This window comes from Loa loa, assembly GCF_000183805.2.
Source record: "Loa loa unplaced genomic scaffold supercont3.10, whole genome shotgun sequence".
NCBI classification, from domain to species: domain Eukaryota; kingdom Metazoa; phylum Nematoda; class Chromadorea; order Rhabditida; family Onchocercidae; genus Loa; species Loa loa.
Genome location: NW_018108190.1, coordinates 369,150 through 384,885, shown reverse-complemented (window position 1 = coordinate 384,885; position 15,736 = coordinate 369,150). Strand labels below are relative to the sequence as shown.

Sequence of the window (15,736 nt, the reverse complement as noted above, 5' to 3'; positions counted from 1 at the left end):
TAGAATATCGAATGCTAACTAACCTTTTTGCGAAAAATGAGTGTGACAGTAACAGCTTCGTTTTCTACAGCTCGTAAGGATATAAGATCTTTGTGATCTACCAATGCTTCAAGCAGATGGACATGGAGGGTGATCTTTTTCTTATGTTCAGGGCTCTAGTACGTGTGGTCAGTTTGTGGCGAACATTATTCCTCATTTAAACTTCATTCAAAAACTGTTTTCCAAATATGTTGAATTTAAAGAATCACCTGGTAAACTATAAATGAGGAGGGTGGTGTTTTGTTGGCACGCAACAATGTGATTTATGTCATAAGTTCGGATAAGTTGAGATTTCTCAGCAAATTAACCTGTGAAATTCAGATGGGGCCAGGAGGACGATGACGAGTAATGATAGTTCTAAGAAGACTGTGTAGTTATGAATAATATATCTGTACTTTCTTTCAAAGCTGTTTTAATACCGTAGGCTTTTCCAATGATAACCGTGACAACTCATTTTTTAATTAACAAATTTGGAAATCTTAAAATTTATTAAATCTAGTATACCAAATAAATTGTTTCAATTTCAAATTCAGACTGAAATGTATCTTTGAAGGGGAAATTATTTGCACGTATATTGTTTGGATATGACCACTTCGGAAGACGGATTGAAGTATTATTCCATGATAGAGAAGATCGGTGAAGGTGAATATTTCTCTTTAATGCATCATTGCTACTGTAGACTGGACTGCTTAGTGCAAATCAGCTTGTTTTGAATATTTTAATAATATACTGTGATGGGAGGATCTCCACTAGCTGTTTAATAGCAGTGCATCGTGCTCTCTCAGTGGCATTATTTTTTTCATGGCAAATGCGATCTTTAGAAAAGGATTACAGAGCCGTCTTAAACAATGATTACGAGTTGCATATTTTGTTATACATTTTATTTTTATCTAATCATGAAATTGCTCTAAGATGAACATATGTAGAATTAGTTCGAAAAGCACTAATTAATTGAGGTAGTTTCGGCATGGTTTACAAAGCAGTTGACATTCGAACCGGGAAACTCGTTGCTTTGAAGCGTCTTTGTTTCGATAGAACTCCTGACGGTATGCTTAAACCCGCTGTTTTACGTGAAATATCAATTATGAGAGAGTTGGATCATCCAAATATTGTACGGTTAGTGAGCAGGCATTTAATAATTTCTGTTATTTAAATATCGAGGAGCAAAGCATTTCCGTTTTGTTAAGTGTAGCGGGAGTCCTTTTTTTCTTTTTTTTAACGTTGTATTTTTGCTTGTACGATTTCAGACTTGAAGAAGTAATTTTTGATGAGACAAATGTACATTTGGCTTTCGAATTTTTGTATATCGATTTGTGGAAATATCTGAAACAGTTACCCAGGAATATCTTCATGGAACGATGGCTTGTAACGTTTACTTTTTTAACATGCATTATTTGTGTCACCATTTGATTTATTACATAACTGAAGTTTAATTATCAATTCTTACTGTACCCAACGCAATCTAACTAGAGAATAGAAAAAAGCAGAGATTGATCACATAATATTGTGGACTTCATTTGAAAGATTAATGTCCGGTTGTATTGTTAATCACACGATCCTACCACCGCCAATGAACAGACTGAATTAAATTCCAAGTAGTTAGTAAATGACAAAGTCACTAGCGGTGACGATATCCATCCGAAACAAGGCTATTGATTGCACTTCGAAGCGTATTAAAAGTAATACGTTTTAAGCAAATTTCCGCTGCGCTAAAAAAAAGCTTTCAGAACTAGGTGGGACCTCGTGTCTTACAAAGATGTTTATTAAATCAGTGATGAATAGTAATGCACACTCAAGCCAGTAATATAATTTAACGGCTCCCACAATGTTAATGTATTTTAGCAGAAATCATTTCAATATCAAATCCTTCAAGGAATGTGCTATTGTCATCAGCGAGCCATCTTGCATCGCGATATGAAACCATCAAATCTTTTACTTAATACTTACGGTGCTATCAAAATTGCCGATTTTGGTTTAGCGAGAGAGTTCAGCATGCCAATACGTGCTTATACAAGTAGGGTGCGCATACCTTCATGACTAATTTAGATTTTTGACTGACTTACTTAAGAATACGAAGCTTTAAAAAATGTTTTTACAAGGCTTAAAATGTTTGAGACAAAGAATTTTGGTGAGATGACAGACCTTCAGGATTTGATACATTTATTAATTATCCTTTCTTTAGCATTATTAATGCTTTACATGAAACATTGTTTGTTCTAATTTGTTGAATGTATCTAAAATTTAGATAGCAACGCAATGGTACAGAGCACCCGAACTTCTTCTTGGAACACTTCGATACACTCCAGCAATCGATATGTGGAGTATTGGATGTATATTTGCAGAAATGGCCACGAAAGATGTTCTCTTCCGTGGACAATCACAAATGAGTCAGATAAAAGAAATATTTTCGTTCGTTTTTTTTCCTTGTTAAATCAATAAATATTATAATATATTATATTTATCAGCTGGATTCGAAATTCTAAAACTTCAGAAGGATTTTAAATGCACTTTTTAATATTTTCCGTAAAATTATCAATTAAGAAATTCTAATTCTGTTATTTCGCATTCTTTGCATGGCAGAATATGATGATTTGTGATACAATTCCTTGTCAGACGATTAAAAACGCCCACAGAAGAGATCTGGAAAGGAGTATCGGAACTACCATTTTATTCAACTATTGTATTTCCTCGTTATGAAGATGATCATTTTGATAATTTGCTCAGCTCCTACGTGGATCCCATCGGCATCGCCGTAATTCGAGTTTGTTTAATGGCTCACTTAATGAAGATTTTGTGCTCCTTAAATTCAGTTTGTTATTTGCTTTGTAGGAGTTGCTCCCATATCTTATTATTAAAACCTAAGATTTTATAACTTTTATAATGAAAACTGTGAGTTCTCACGTTGAAAACTCTTGCCATCCTGACACATAATTTAGTAATACTTCATGCTTGGAATACTTGACATTATCAAGGTTAGCTTGAGAACAGAAAAATGTTGAAACTCCAAAAATAGTAACAGAAGTTCACTGCTAACATGCAATAGTAGTTTGCTTTTCTAGTGCTTTCAGCTCTTACTTACATACGATCCAGCCAAGCGTGTATCAGCCAAACAACTCCTCAAACATCCATATTATTCTGATGTGGATCGTTCAAAGTTACCAGATCCCAACTACGATGGTACGTTACCAATGCCAGCTAGATCTTGGAATCTAGATTTCACTGCAGAGGAGTACCCAAGTACCAGTAAGTACTGTAAAGAAGTGTGATTTGTGCGCCATTTTAATTTTATACATAAAATACTGTTTGCTAGAGAAGTGATTTAGGCTAAAATATATTCATTTGACATAATTCAACAATGTTTAACGATATGAAAATATGAAGGAAATGAAATCATTTCCTCGAATGCAATTATCATTGTATCATTTTATCCGTTTTGTTGTCTTCTCTTTATTTTGTGTGATATTTTTATTCCAATTGAAATAAATTACCTTCCTTGAAATGGAATGCTTCGAAATTTTACAAAATGCAACTTTCGTAATTCATTTGGATCGTTCTATGTATTGGTCTGCCACAATAATCAGTGATCTCTTCGACTGCTGTGCTGTCGTAGAAAAAACAATCGTGATTTTCCTACACTTAAGAAGTTCGTGCTTCCTGACCTTTGTAATGAGTCAATTGATCCACCTCACAACGACCGAACATGAGAATTTGTTTGCTTGATTTCATAAGCCTGTCCTTGTTGTTATGTTGTTACGGGTAAAGAAGAATGTCTATGGATCGATCATTGGCCCTATGAAATGTGAAGCGGTGTTGGGTCGCTACATTTTACAGTCGTTCCCCTCACTTCCCTTCACCCTGCCAGTTTGTGCACCTTTGTGGCAGGTAGAGTATATCACAGTCCTGCGCATCCACATGTAATATGTCTACATGCGTTTTCTCTACCACACTCCATTGTAGATCTCGTTTGGTATGGAGTTTAGCTTTCAGTCAATTCACTCTATTCTTTCGTTCCATCTGTTGTCGAGCCGATAAATATTTCTGTGGGGAATTTCACTTCATTCAAATTTAATTTTCAACATGCCTTGTTTGTTTGAAATTCAAATTAATCTAATTGAATCCCTTTAATAATTAACCAATTAAACTCATCAGAAAGATTATTTCATTGTTCCTTTTCTGAGCAGTCCTTCACCTTTTCTTTGTTTCACTTAATCACTTCATTTCATCCGTTATTCTTTCCTTAATATTCTCTCTCATTTTGCACCCTATAGCAAAATGTTATTATTTGACCGAATTTTTCCAGTTATTTTAAATCGCTTTTCCAACACATTTCCGTTTGTTGTAATCAGGTGAAGGTTAGGATATGTTCCTGTTTTGACTACCACTTATCTGGTCAATTTAGTTGGGAAATTGATATTCATTTCAATGATATTTACTGATCTGCTATTGATAAGTTCGATTCTTGTTCCCGTAGTCGGACATGATTCATGCTAAACGTTTTTCTCTTATACTGTTTTAATACAAACGACTCAATCAATCGATCTCATACATCAAGCTTTGATCAAAGCTGGTTTATTTCACGTTCCACCTACAGACTCAAAGTTTACTTAAGTATCTGTAGTAAAGGAATAAGCCTTGCTGGAATTTTATCAAAAGTGGATTTTGTGGAGTATGTTGTAGACCAAATACAAATTAAACTCCTCATCGGTTGCAAAATTTTTCGGTGCTATTCAAGAAGTGGCCATACAATTGCTTTATTGGTTTTTGAATTGCAGAATATGATCAATTGCTATCAGTTAACTTCATCTTATACACTAATCACCTGTCTCTTGATCCGAGTCATTTTGAAATACACATACTTAGTGTAGAGAAAAGAAGCTAGGTATTAGAGATAGTAAAAATTGTTGAATATACCTGGGAAGATTGTCCACGATTTTTTCGTATGGTCAGCATTGCTTGTCACTTTCTGGCTATTATTGAGGACGGAGAACGACCATGGATTATAAACAGTTTTTATCTGATGTAACTGATAGATAATAACATAAACTCGTGGAATATGTGCGACTTTCAACGTAATTCGTATTTAAAAAAAAGGTTTAAATGGAAAGGATTGATCCTTTCATTGTGCGTTCATCTCTTATTTCATCACCTTTCTTCGTCCATCAACTGTCGCCACTTGTTTTGTTACACTGCTATTGTCACCCGTTAGTTAGACCTAAAAAACTCGTCCCTTTCTATTTCTGTTGCAGGTGGCATTCATTAGTACTTAAACTGTACTATCGAAAATACACTATAAATTGAGTAGTTTCGAAAGTTTTTGTCATTGCTATTAAGTATTTTAATACTTTTCCCTTCTTTATGTATCACAAATATTGAAATAACATGGTTGCATTCATTAACTTCCTTTTTTTTTTTTTTTTTTTTTTTTAAGAAGATTTGCATTTCAGATGTTGTCTTTAATGTTAGCGAAAATAATATTTCCCAAGTCCTCAAATCTTTTTCGTGAAACACGTGACTGTTTTGAAATAAAAGAAATTTTATTGGAGATAAATTAGTAGCCTACTCATGGTACCATGAGTGCATGGTACTAGATACTGTCGAAGTTGAAGATTTTTACTTCTAATTAACGCTCAAGACCTGATTATTTACCTTGATTAATAGATTTTTGCTAAAATTTTTGCATATATCGTCCGCCATTTCTACAAAAACTGAAAGAAAGAGAAAGGGAGGAAGTTTTTGAATGATCAGTTTTTATGCCAAATGTAATAATTCTGTTGTTTCGTTCATTTACAGTCGGTGCTGTCTAAAGAATTTCATATTACTAATGACTGGAAATGTATTTTAGCGAATGCCAAAATCTCCACAGCTCACTTGTTGTTGTTTTGTCAATAATATTCGCTATCTTATCTTGGTACTGTTAATTGCCTGTTTAAGTATTTTGTTCGCCAATATTATCCTCTACAGTATTGCTGTGATATACGATGACTATCAGGTTACTTATTTTCATCAATTTTCATTACCTTTATTATTTTATTCGTCTTTAAGTTTATTCTTTCGTTTCTTTATAGTAGATGAAATCTTGTTCCACTAACGGTTTAAATAGTCAACAGAGATTGTGTGAACTTCGACTTCTATGTGGCATGGCGTGTCTCATTTAAAACGATGTGCTATGCGGAAATACCATTCAAACTGTCGAGCTTTTTAGTTGTAGATTAATGACTTGCAGACTTCATAAGGAAGAAATTTAATTTTTAGTGATAAATTTGCAACACATCAAATAAATGATATCAAAGCATTTTGCAGCTTAGTTTTTATCTGGAATTGAATTTTCAAGTAATAATTTTGATACTTCATGCATAAGTTTTTAAGATATCCAATCATACTGAAAGAGTTTGACTTTGAAAATCTCCGCATATCTTTAAATCTTAGAATAGAATGGCTGAAGCAGGTTCTGTTTTGTTTCCAGTAGTTATCAGTTTTCCAAAATCCTATTCTGCTGTCTAAATTTTTAAGAAATTAATGAGAAATGGAAACTGCTATTGACCGCTCGAAATTATAATGTTGCCATCATGAAGTAGTTTAATTTGTTAGATTATTTATATGCAATGTAAAAACACTCATTAGTTTATTTTTTGCAGAATACTCAGTTGTGGAGATCGATGCATTTGACACAACTATCTTCTGTAGAAAAAAGTATTTCATATCTTCTTTTTCATAATCGCAATCAGAACTGAAGAACCTTTGTACTGCTTCAAGGTGCATGCCAGACCACACCGAGATGTGTGATGAAATCACTTTCTCCATTTAGTAGCTAAGATGATAAATACTATAGCACTTGATATTTCCTGCCTGTTTTTCAGGACGATTTTTACGAAGCACTGCCAGCGGTAGCAATTTGGGCAGTTCAGATATAAAGAACAGACATTTGATGGAAATATTGGGAACAATAAATTTCAATTTTAATAAAACAGTTGAATCATATGGAAGTAATTTTTGGAACACAATGTTCATAAATTTTCAACAGAATTCCACACCTTTTCAAGGAACATATATTTCTTAGTAAAATGGTTATTATAGTGTCTATATTTTATCTGGGTTTAATGTTATAGTTTCAAGTAATTTTTTTTTTTTAGCAAACAATGTAACGTTTGCTCCTGGGCATGTGTTCTCAGATATAAGTGCAAATGAAGAAAGGACAACGATTAGGTGATATATTTTAGTTCTTTCGTGTGTTACTCATAAACTGTTGAGAAAATTGTTTTCGGGATCTTTTAGATTGAATTAAGCTAACGATTTATTTTTATAGCTTATTTTCTAGATCGATTGATGTGGATCTTCCAATCCTTCACAGTCATAAAGATAGCGAACGTAAGTTTCCAGTTTATTTTGTTCTTTTTCACGAAACTTTTTGAAAAACTCATCCGAAACGTTTTCACATTGGGAAGAATTCGTAATATGCATTTAAAAATTTTTACACTTCGTAAAAAAGTTTTCCTACGCTTTGAATATTATTTTACTTCTAGAGCTGACGTATAAAGATGGCCTACAGCTCGACAAGGACAGGCAGTGGGATGGCAATTTGAAAGATGGCGGTGAAAAATCGAGACAGCAAGTTGAAATGTCAGTTTACTTCCAGTTCATACAAATTTGGTGCCATAAAAATTGATAGTTTACTCAGCTTTCGACCTTCGACAAACAATCGAACAAATAAGTGAATTAATTGAATGAAATGGTTTATCGGCTGACGTTGCAGATCAGTTTTCGTATCGGCATTAAGGTTCTGTGGATGAAATAGCTAGATAGTTTTCAATATTCTTCACTTAAAGATTTTTTTTATCGATATAACACACCACTTAATTATAAAATTTAAAGCTAATTTCACGAGTAGTCTCACTACAAATGCATTTGAAGAGAAGGTATTGCACACAGAACACCGGAGGAGAAAATGCAGCACTTTTTGATTTGGACTTCTCCCGGCATTGGAATGTTTTGTGGATCATTCTCTACTTCTTGGTTTCTTCGGTCATTTGGTGGTCGTCGATTTTTTGCTGTTATGATGGTTGTATCAGCTGTAGCAACTGCCTCGCTTGCCATAACACCTCAAATTAAATACGGTAATTATGAATTTGCATGTCATACAGTGTTTATTTTTAGTGAAATTCATATTTGAGATGTTTGTAAGAAATACAGCTGTTTGGAAGTCGCTCATTAATTTTGTTTCAAAATTTTTTATAGTTCAGGCCGATATTTAACAGCTTGCATGCGATTTATCCAGGGTTTGGTCTTTGCCAACGTTTATCCAATGATCGCTTCAGTGACGGCAAATTGGGGAACTCTCAAAAAGCAATTTCTATTTTTGGTTTGTTGTACATCTTTCATTCAGGTTAGTTAACTTCATTTTTGGAAATCTTAAAAATATAAAGTTTTGAAAATAGTAGTGGAGCATGACAAGAAATATTTCCAAAAAGTTTAATAACACAAAAGAAATGCTGCTTGTTGACAGGATTAAGGCCGTACGTTATGGATTAGGAGCAGTTTAATTATTTGATCAGCTAAAAGAGGGTTCTGAACATCAATGTTTTGAACAATTTTCATAGCCATCTATTTATGTTCTGTCCGAACTGTCACAACGAAAAGACTATGCTGATGACCAGGTAGATCTGGTCAGAGGGATAAATTTATATCTATCTGGGATAAGTTTATTAAGATTATTCTCATTAAAGATGAATGTGTAGTATTTTTCTTGCATTGAATAGCAAAATTTTTATGAATTTGCAGCTGGCACCTTTAATTAGTTGGCCGATTTCGTCTCTTATATTCGCTCATGATTATCGAACACCATTTCTGATACATGCAGCACTAACCTTTTTACTGGCATTAGTTTGGTTGGCAATGTTTCGAGAAAAGCCACAATATCACTCTTCAGTAAATGGACTTGAACTGAACAAAATTGTGGCAGGAAAAATTAAGGTTTACATTGCATACATTCAGGAAATTGTTATTCACTCATTCTTCGGTGCCTGAGAGATTCTGTGATGGATAAGAATTCCAAAATGCCTTTTAAATCCATGAGATGAGGTTTCGCACTGTATTAGAACTGTTCATCTTTGACGCCAAAAGTCAGTGGTAATTGCAAATTATTGTTGATGTCTTTACAAGCTTTATTAAATGAATTAGAACTCACTTAAATTGTTTGTATGCCAAAACTTGTCGGTTTTTATAGGCTGAATACAACCGAATTTTGGCAGAAAATCCTAGCCGACTGTTGCTAATGTCGTTTCCGGTTTGGGCGATTTGGATTGCTGCTTGTAGCTATTTCCTTGTGGTATCGGTTGCTGTTCAGTTTTTGCCCTTATACTGCTTGCTGATTGTTCATGAAACTCGTGCGGATTGCGCACTACTGGCTGCCGTGCCTTTCTTGTTTATGGTATGAGAATTAATGTCCTTTCATGTATACTAAAGATGTGAATGATTTCGTCAAGTTACAATCATTTGTTAGCAAATTATATCATCTGATTGAAGAGAACAACAAATTTTGTTAAAGCTTTTTCAAATTTTAGATTGTTTAATGTTTGATAATTAACTGTTTGATTTTTTTTCCAGTTTATAACGACGCAACTTCATGGATTATGGCATCGTTTTGCGAAACTTTTTAGTGAGAGGATGTCAATACTAGCATTCAATAGTATCTCTTTTGTTATTTGTTCACTGATTTTTATTTTCCTTGCAATATTTCCTCCTGGCGGCACATTTCATCACAGGTAGCTTCGATTTTACATTTTTCCGCAGGTCTTTGTTAAGTTGCTCTGACATTTGACTCCAAAATCAAGGCCCATCGCAGATAACTGCTTCATTAGCAGAATTTCAACAATTATTATTGAGATTCTGCTAATGAAATTCAGACAGACAGTGCAAGCGCACACATATTTACGTTGATGATGGATCTGATGATGGTTATGAATCTGATCTCGAAGTTCACAACAGCTTCATGGTTTATTGACTGCATTATTTTTAATAATAATTGTCAACTTTTTTAAGCTATTTTATCCTCTTTATGTAGCATGTGAAATTGTCTGATTTCAGTGCCGTGGCGGCATTCACTTTAATTCTATGCATTTTGTCATTTTCTGTTTACGGGTTTTACCGTAGTGCGGTATTGGTAGGCCGTTTTTTTGGACAATTTATAGTTTCCTATATTCGGTTTTTTACTGGATTTGCATTTTTCTTCACAGCTGCTGTTGCTGTTTTCTTTGTGGAAGAAAAGTTAGTTCTTCATGCTTAAATATAAGGATCAAATCAATGATATTGGTTTTTTTGATGAACGATGTATGATTGTGGTGACAATTCGATTATAATTTGGTGTTTAATTTTTCGTCTTTTAAAATATTTAATGACTTAATTTCGTAGATGCGCAAGGGACAACAAGATCCTAAATTTGCATATCTTTCACTCTTATGAGTTTTGAGCAGGATATATGATTATGGTGACTTTTATTTTGTCTTTTCTTCCTTTTTTTACTGAAATGATTTCAGTTATTTTCAGTAATGCTGATGAGTGGCGAGTGATCTTTTTGATGTTAGCAGCCCTTCTCTTAATTTCTGCTGCCGTATTTGGAATGTTTGGAAGTGCTTTACCAGAAGAATGGTCGAAGGATAGCTGGGATCCGTCAACTGCACGTCCAATGATTACAGTTGAGCAAATCGATTATCATGCGGATGAATGTGGCGTTTTAGAAATGAGAATTTTAAGATGATTTATTGTCCTTCCTTCCTGTTCACTTTGTACATACTGTAGAAAAATGCCGATAAATGTTCTGTTTCATTTTCTTCTACTCCATTTCAATAAATCGAAGATGAGCGCTAGGTCTCTTTATGAATTTTTTAAGATACATGGATAAAGTTAGAAATACGGCACACATGTTGGAGTTTTAATTATTGTTAGGAAAATGAGATATACTTGGCGGTCAATTGTTGCCATTACATTATTCATTGATGTTGGTGCGGTATGTGAGGAAGTACCTATTTCTACCAATTATACGGCTCTTCTCATTGAAACAGTCAAAAAATTTCAGCTACGAGGTTAACAATGCACACAATTTATTGAAGATTTTCAGATTTTGATTTTAACATAGATGCGTCTACCATGACTAGAAAATGTGAAAGTTAAATTGTCTCCAGAAACTTATCCGTTTGTATATCCGGAAAAGATTTTTCACAATGGAAAGTAGGAGATTAAACGAATTGCAGGACGCCTGTTTGCTTTACACATTTCATATATTATATTGGGATTTTTATCGGTTTTATTTACGTTTGGTCTATCAATAGTGCTACTTTCCGAACATCACTGGTGTAAGTACCCTAACCCCAAATCAATTTCTGCCAGTGTCTATCCTTTTTGGATCGTTGTTTTTGTAAATAAAATATCAAAACGTAATCGTTTAAGGTTATCTGTTATTTGCTGTATCACTAATCACTAGTGATAATTAGTTTAATTAAATTATTGACTAAACTAATTAGATTGTGGCATTCTGTGAACAAATTGCGCACTTGTAGTTACATTTAGGATGAACTCAACATTAAATGTTAATGATAAAATAATGGATTCTCAGGCAAAAAGAACGAAGAAGAAGATGTAAAAACGATGGAACTCGTGCCGCATGACATTTTCGAAGTACATTATCCAAATACCTAGTACAGCCAGTCATCGATCTCGGTATTCAGATTCCGAGTCATAGCCACATGAAACATGGGCGCCATAAAGCAGTAGAAGAGATGTTACTCTGTAACAATGCCTTACATTTTTTAGATACAGAGAGCAACATCTTTCAAACACTCAATTTCAACAAAATATTTGACAATCTTTCTGTCATATTTCTTTTTAAAACATCAAATTATGGTAATATTTACTTTGCTTATTTTTTTCCCCCAAGCAACAGTCCATCTGTGTTTCAGAAGCGGTCAAGTTCGTCGATGTCACAAACCGGACAAAGCCAGTAAATTTGTCGCGTAATTCTGATTGGAACTAAGTGCAACTTTCTACTCGGCCAAAAGATTAGCTCATCGATCAGTAATGTCATTTCATTGTATATCTGTCACTTGTCTCGTCCTCCAATAATTCTTCATATCCTTTTCATTTCAAGAGAGAAAATTAATTTTTTGTGACAAATATTCTTTGAGTATATTTGTTTTCACAGTTTTCTTTTGCTTTCAGAATTTAGAGATTAGAGACCAAAGCTTTCAAAAGTTTCACAATTTTCAAATCTTAAGTTATATCTCAGATTTTTTATATAGTTGCAAACTATAAAACTGTTAGAGAAAGATAGGTAGAAAGAGAGGAAGAAGGAGAGAGAACTGATGGGAGTCCATTTGAAAAGAGTGAAAGGAAAAGGAAAAGGGTTACATCCCGAAAAACACCTGTTGTAATGCTTTCCGGTCTTCCTGAATAATGCTGCACATTGGGATTTTTTGCAGGTTGACATAATTTATCTCTTGTTTGTACTTCGACTCCCATTTAACACTTCAACTGTCAAGTAATGAAGAAGAATGCATTGCTACGGTACTTTACTTTTGCTCATCATTGCTTGGCGTTTTCGAGATTGCTAACGATGCAGTTTGATGAGAGCCTTTAACTATATTTCTATTCCTAATAGTGTTTCATAAATTCTTTTCTTTTTATCTGTCACAAATGTTTTTCGATTTTTTCAATTCTAGATTTTTTTAAAATCCGATTTTTTAATTTTTAGAAGACCGGTTTTTCTTGAAGAGGAAAGACTTATGCCATATTTTGCTTTCCTTTTTTGTTCAAAAATCTGTTGTGTCTGTTAATATTTGTGAATTAATGACTAACTTATTATTTATTTATTAAACTAGAAAGATAGAGTGACAGCGAAATCTCTAACCACCAAAATTCGATTATTTTGAGAGTTAAGAGCAAACGTTCAGAAGTGATGCCATCCACCTCTACAAACTTTCAACTTTCGATATGCATGACAAACTTTTTATATGCTTTCGATATGCATAGCTCTTGAAATAATCCCATTCATTGGCATTTAACTTAAAAGTCTTGGCAAAATCCTACTGAATCGCATTACAAATGCTATATAAAAATTCTTCTAATGTTGATATTTCTTTGAGATCATCTACAAGTTTTAAAGAATCTCATTCCCTGTGAATTATTAAAATAGTAGATCAAAGTGAATACTGAAATATATTCAAATTACCTTTCTACAGTTCTGGAATACTTGACAATTTACAGATTAGGTTCCCGGTGTAAATAATAAAACATTACTTCTTTGTGCTTAAGAAGCACTAATTTTAGAAATTAAACAAGTCTTCATTTAAAGATATTTGCTCCGTGAGCGGTCTTTATTGTTACGAAGAAAATTTTTTCTGTCCTTCACTCAGCGACTACACTGGTGCATTCTTTCAAACGTTTAAAAAAACCTTGACCATATGAAAGCCACAATTATTGCAGTTAACAGAGAACTTTAAATTGATTACCTATGGCAGGAAAATAAGTTATTGACTAGTTAGTTTATCAATTCGCTCATTTCCTGAAAATCAATTACCCAGTAAGCATGATAAAGCTAGGAATAGCGATATTTTCCTTGGCCATTTGAAAGCCACAAATATTACTTATGGCCAGGAGAGAAATTCCGCGCATCATGTGCTCAGTTTCATTAGCTAGTAATTTACTGGTTTACTAGCCCCTTTTAGCTCATGGCTTTTAATCATTCAATGCGCTCTTGTGCTCGTACACAATCATGCGCCAATTATCGAAGTAGAACTAATTATCGAAGTGGAACTAACCGTACGTATCAGCTACTCATTTCATATCAAATTATTAAACTACAATGAACTTTAGTTGATACTATTTGCAGTTATCCTACTTTTTTGCTGTGAAAACATGTGGTTGCAATGAATATGTTATTAGTGTAAGAGTAACGGGTAACTTGCGCCTATCACATTCATGTTTGGAAGCTTTCATTTAATTTCTGGAAAATGTATTCTTGCTAAAATGTGAAATGAAACTTACCATTCACTCAACTTATGCATTATCTGATAATCTTGGGAAATTCTTTAGTAACATTTCTATGGTACCACATAGCATTGAATGTGTCCCTTTCTTCATTGCCAGAAGCTGTAATACGTGTATCCAATATGTCATCACATTTTTCATACAAATTTTAGCTGTTGATATGAAATTTAATGAATAGAAGCAAATTTCTTCTTTCAACTCAGCTTTGTTAGTTGACAATCATTCATTTCTCTCTATTATGATACACATTCAATGATGGGCGTCATTTTCCGCTATAAAGAAATGCTCCTTTCCCCATTTTCTTTTCCCACTTCCTTTTTCCAATATTTTTTTCCTACGTAAACTTCTACCATCAAATTAATGAAGAGAGAGAGAGAGAGAGAGAGAGAGAGAGAGAGAGGAGGAGGAGGAGAGAGAGTAGTAGTAGTAGTAGTAGTAGTAGTAGTAGTGTGTGTGTGTGTGTGTGTGTGTGTGTGTGTGTGTGTGTGTGTGTGTGTGTGTGTGTGTGTGTGTGTGTGTGTGTGTGTGTGTGTGTGTGTGCATGTGTATGCGGATAAGTTAGAGTTGTTATTTGTATGGGTCATTAGAAAAATATTCGTTTACAAAATAAATGAAATGACATCGAAACGAATGGAAAATTAAAATTTCAATTGTTGGTCATTTGCGCTTCATGTATCGCACATCTTTTTTGCATTATTTGATTTGCATTTTTTCATTTTATTTTTTTCTTTTAAAATTTCTGAAACATTTTTTCTTGGTCTATAGATTGAAAAAAATGAAAATTTGTTATAACCGAAAGTGTACTTACTGCCGTTTTTTAAAAAACCAATGCGCAAAGCATGATATATATTTTTACAGTAAATTAGAAACTTACTTTGAAATGAATGTAAAAAAGATTTTTCATCGAAGGAAAATAAAATAAAATAAAACAAATAAAAAGCAAAATGAAAAAAAAAGCAAAAGTTTTCTTAAAAGCGAAGTCGCATTTTATCTAATAAATCTCTTAAGGAATGAAAATTTTGGATTATAAAAAGATAAATGAAAATGAAAGGCTAAAAAGTATTACTTTTAAATATTAATTATTGAAAGTGAATATGTCTGCTTAATTTCTTCGAGCATTGTTATTATTATTTTGATTGAAATGGTTAAAATCAGAATTTGAATCCAACGTTCTTTCTTGTCAAATATTGTTAAAAGCAAATATAAAATGAATATTTTTAAGATTTTTAAATATTTTTTTAGCAATTGAAGGTACTGTTATTAGCAGGAATGAAATGAGCAAAAAGTACAAAGTTGTTATATTATCAAAATAATCAGCAAATTAAACTGAATTGTCCCGTTAGCATCCGAATAATTGTCAACGCTTTGGTGCTTATAAACTTACTTTTTCAATATTTCATTTTCCACTGCTTCATTCAGAAAATAAATCAGGAAAAAAGGAATTCGAAGAACCCATTGGTCAAATTGACTAAAAAATTAGATTTTGAAAACTTTGACTAAAATTTTACTTCCTCTCTTTTCTTTTTACTTTCTCTTTAAAAACGATTTCCCTTTTTTTTCTCTATCTTTAAAATAATTTGACAACATTTGAGGTGCAATTCAATCAATTTTGGAATCTTTCATAAAACCATTTCCCGCTGCTTTTTGTCCCCTTTTTTAAAGG

At 33.2% G+C, this 15,736-nt stretch overlaps 3 protein-coding genes across 3 annotated transcripts; all 3 read left to right on the top strand.

Moving 5' to 3' along the window:
- Positions 1–623: 623 nt before the first annotated feature.
- On the top strand, positions 624–3,305 carry LOAG_00682 (CMGC/CDK/CDC2 protein kinase; the record flags this gene model as incomplete). Its single annotated transcript, XM_003136222.1, has 7 exons — positions 624–681; positions 996–1,155; positions 1,287–1,404; positions 1,882–2,058; positions 2,285–2,448; positions 2,653–2,800; positions 3,108–3,305. The coding sequence occupies 7 exons, from the start codon at positions 624–626 to the stop codon at positions 3,303–3,305; spliced, it is 1,023 nt and encodes a 340-aa protein (XP_003136270.1).
- A 2,627-nt stretch (positions 3,306–5,932) lies between these two features.
- LOAG_00681 (hypothetical protein) lies at positions 5,933–10,857 on the top strand. Its single transcript, XM_020445510.1, has 13 exons — positions 5,933–6,028; positions 6,675–6,729; positions 6,897–7,022; positions 7,170–7,242; positions 7,355–7,404; positions 7,560–7,656; positions 7,948–8,150; positions 8,277–8,419; positions 8,815–9,006; positions 9,260–9,463; positions 9,640–9,797; positions 10,120–10,299; positions 10,579–10,857. The coding sequence occupies exons 2-13, from the start codon at positions 6,696–6,698 to the stop codon at positions 10,787–10,789; spliced, it is 1,671 nt and encodes a 556-aa protein (XP_020304032.1). The 5' UTR covers positions 5,933–6,028; positions 6,675–6,695; the 3' UTR covers positions 10,790–10,857.
- Positions 10,858–10,981: 124 nt separating this feature from the next.
- LOAG_00680 (hypothetical protein) lies at positions 10,982–11,727 on the top strand (the record flags this gene model as incomplete). Its single annotated transcript, XM_003136220.1, has 3 exons — positions 10,982–11,114; positions 11,283–11,384; positions 11,645–11,727. 3 exons carry the CDS (start codon positions 10,982–10,984, stop codon positions 11,725–11,727), a joined length of 318 nt encoding a protein of 105 aa, XP_003136268.1.
- Between the last annotated feature and the right edge of the window lie 4,009 nt (positions 11,728–15,736).

What these genes read in the sequence shown, in the direction of transcription:
- LOAG_00681 (XM_020445510.1), top strand. Translation starts at nt 6,696, where the DNA reads ATGCATTTGACACAACTATCTTCTGTAGAAAAAA. An exon ending in CAGTCATAAAGATAGCGAAC is followed by an intron (nt 7,405 to 7,559) that starts GTAAGTTTCCAG and finishes TTTTACTTCTAG; the next exon opens with AGCTGACGTATAAAGATGGC. An exon ending in TTGTGGCAGGAAAAATTAAG is followed by an intron (nt 9,007 to 9,259) that starts GTTTACATTGCA and finishes CGGTTTTTATAG; the next exon opens with GCTGAATACAACCGAATTTT.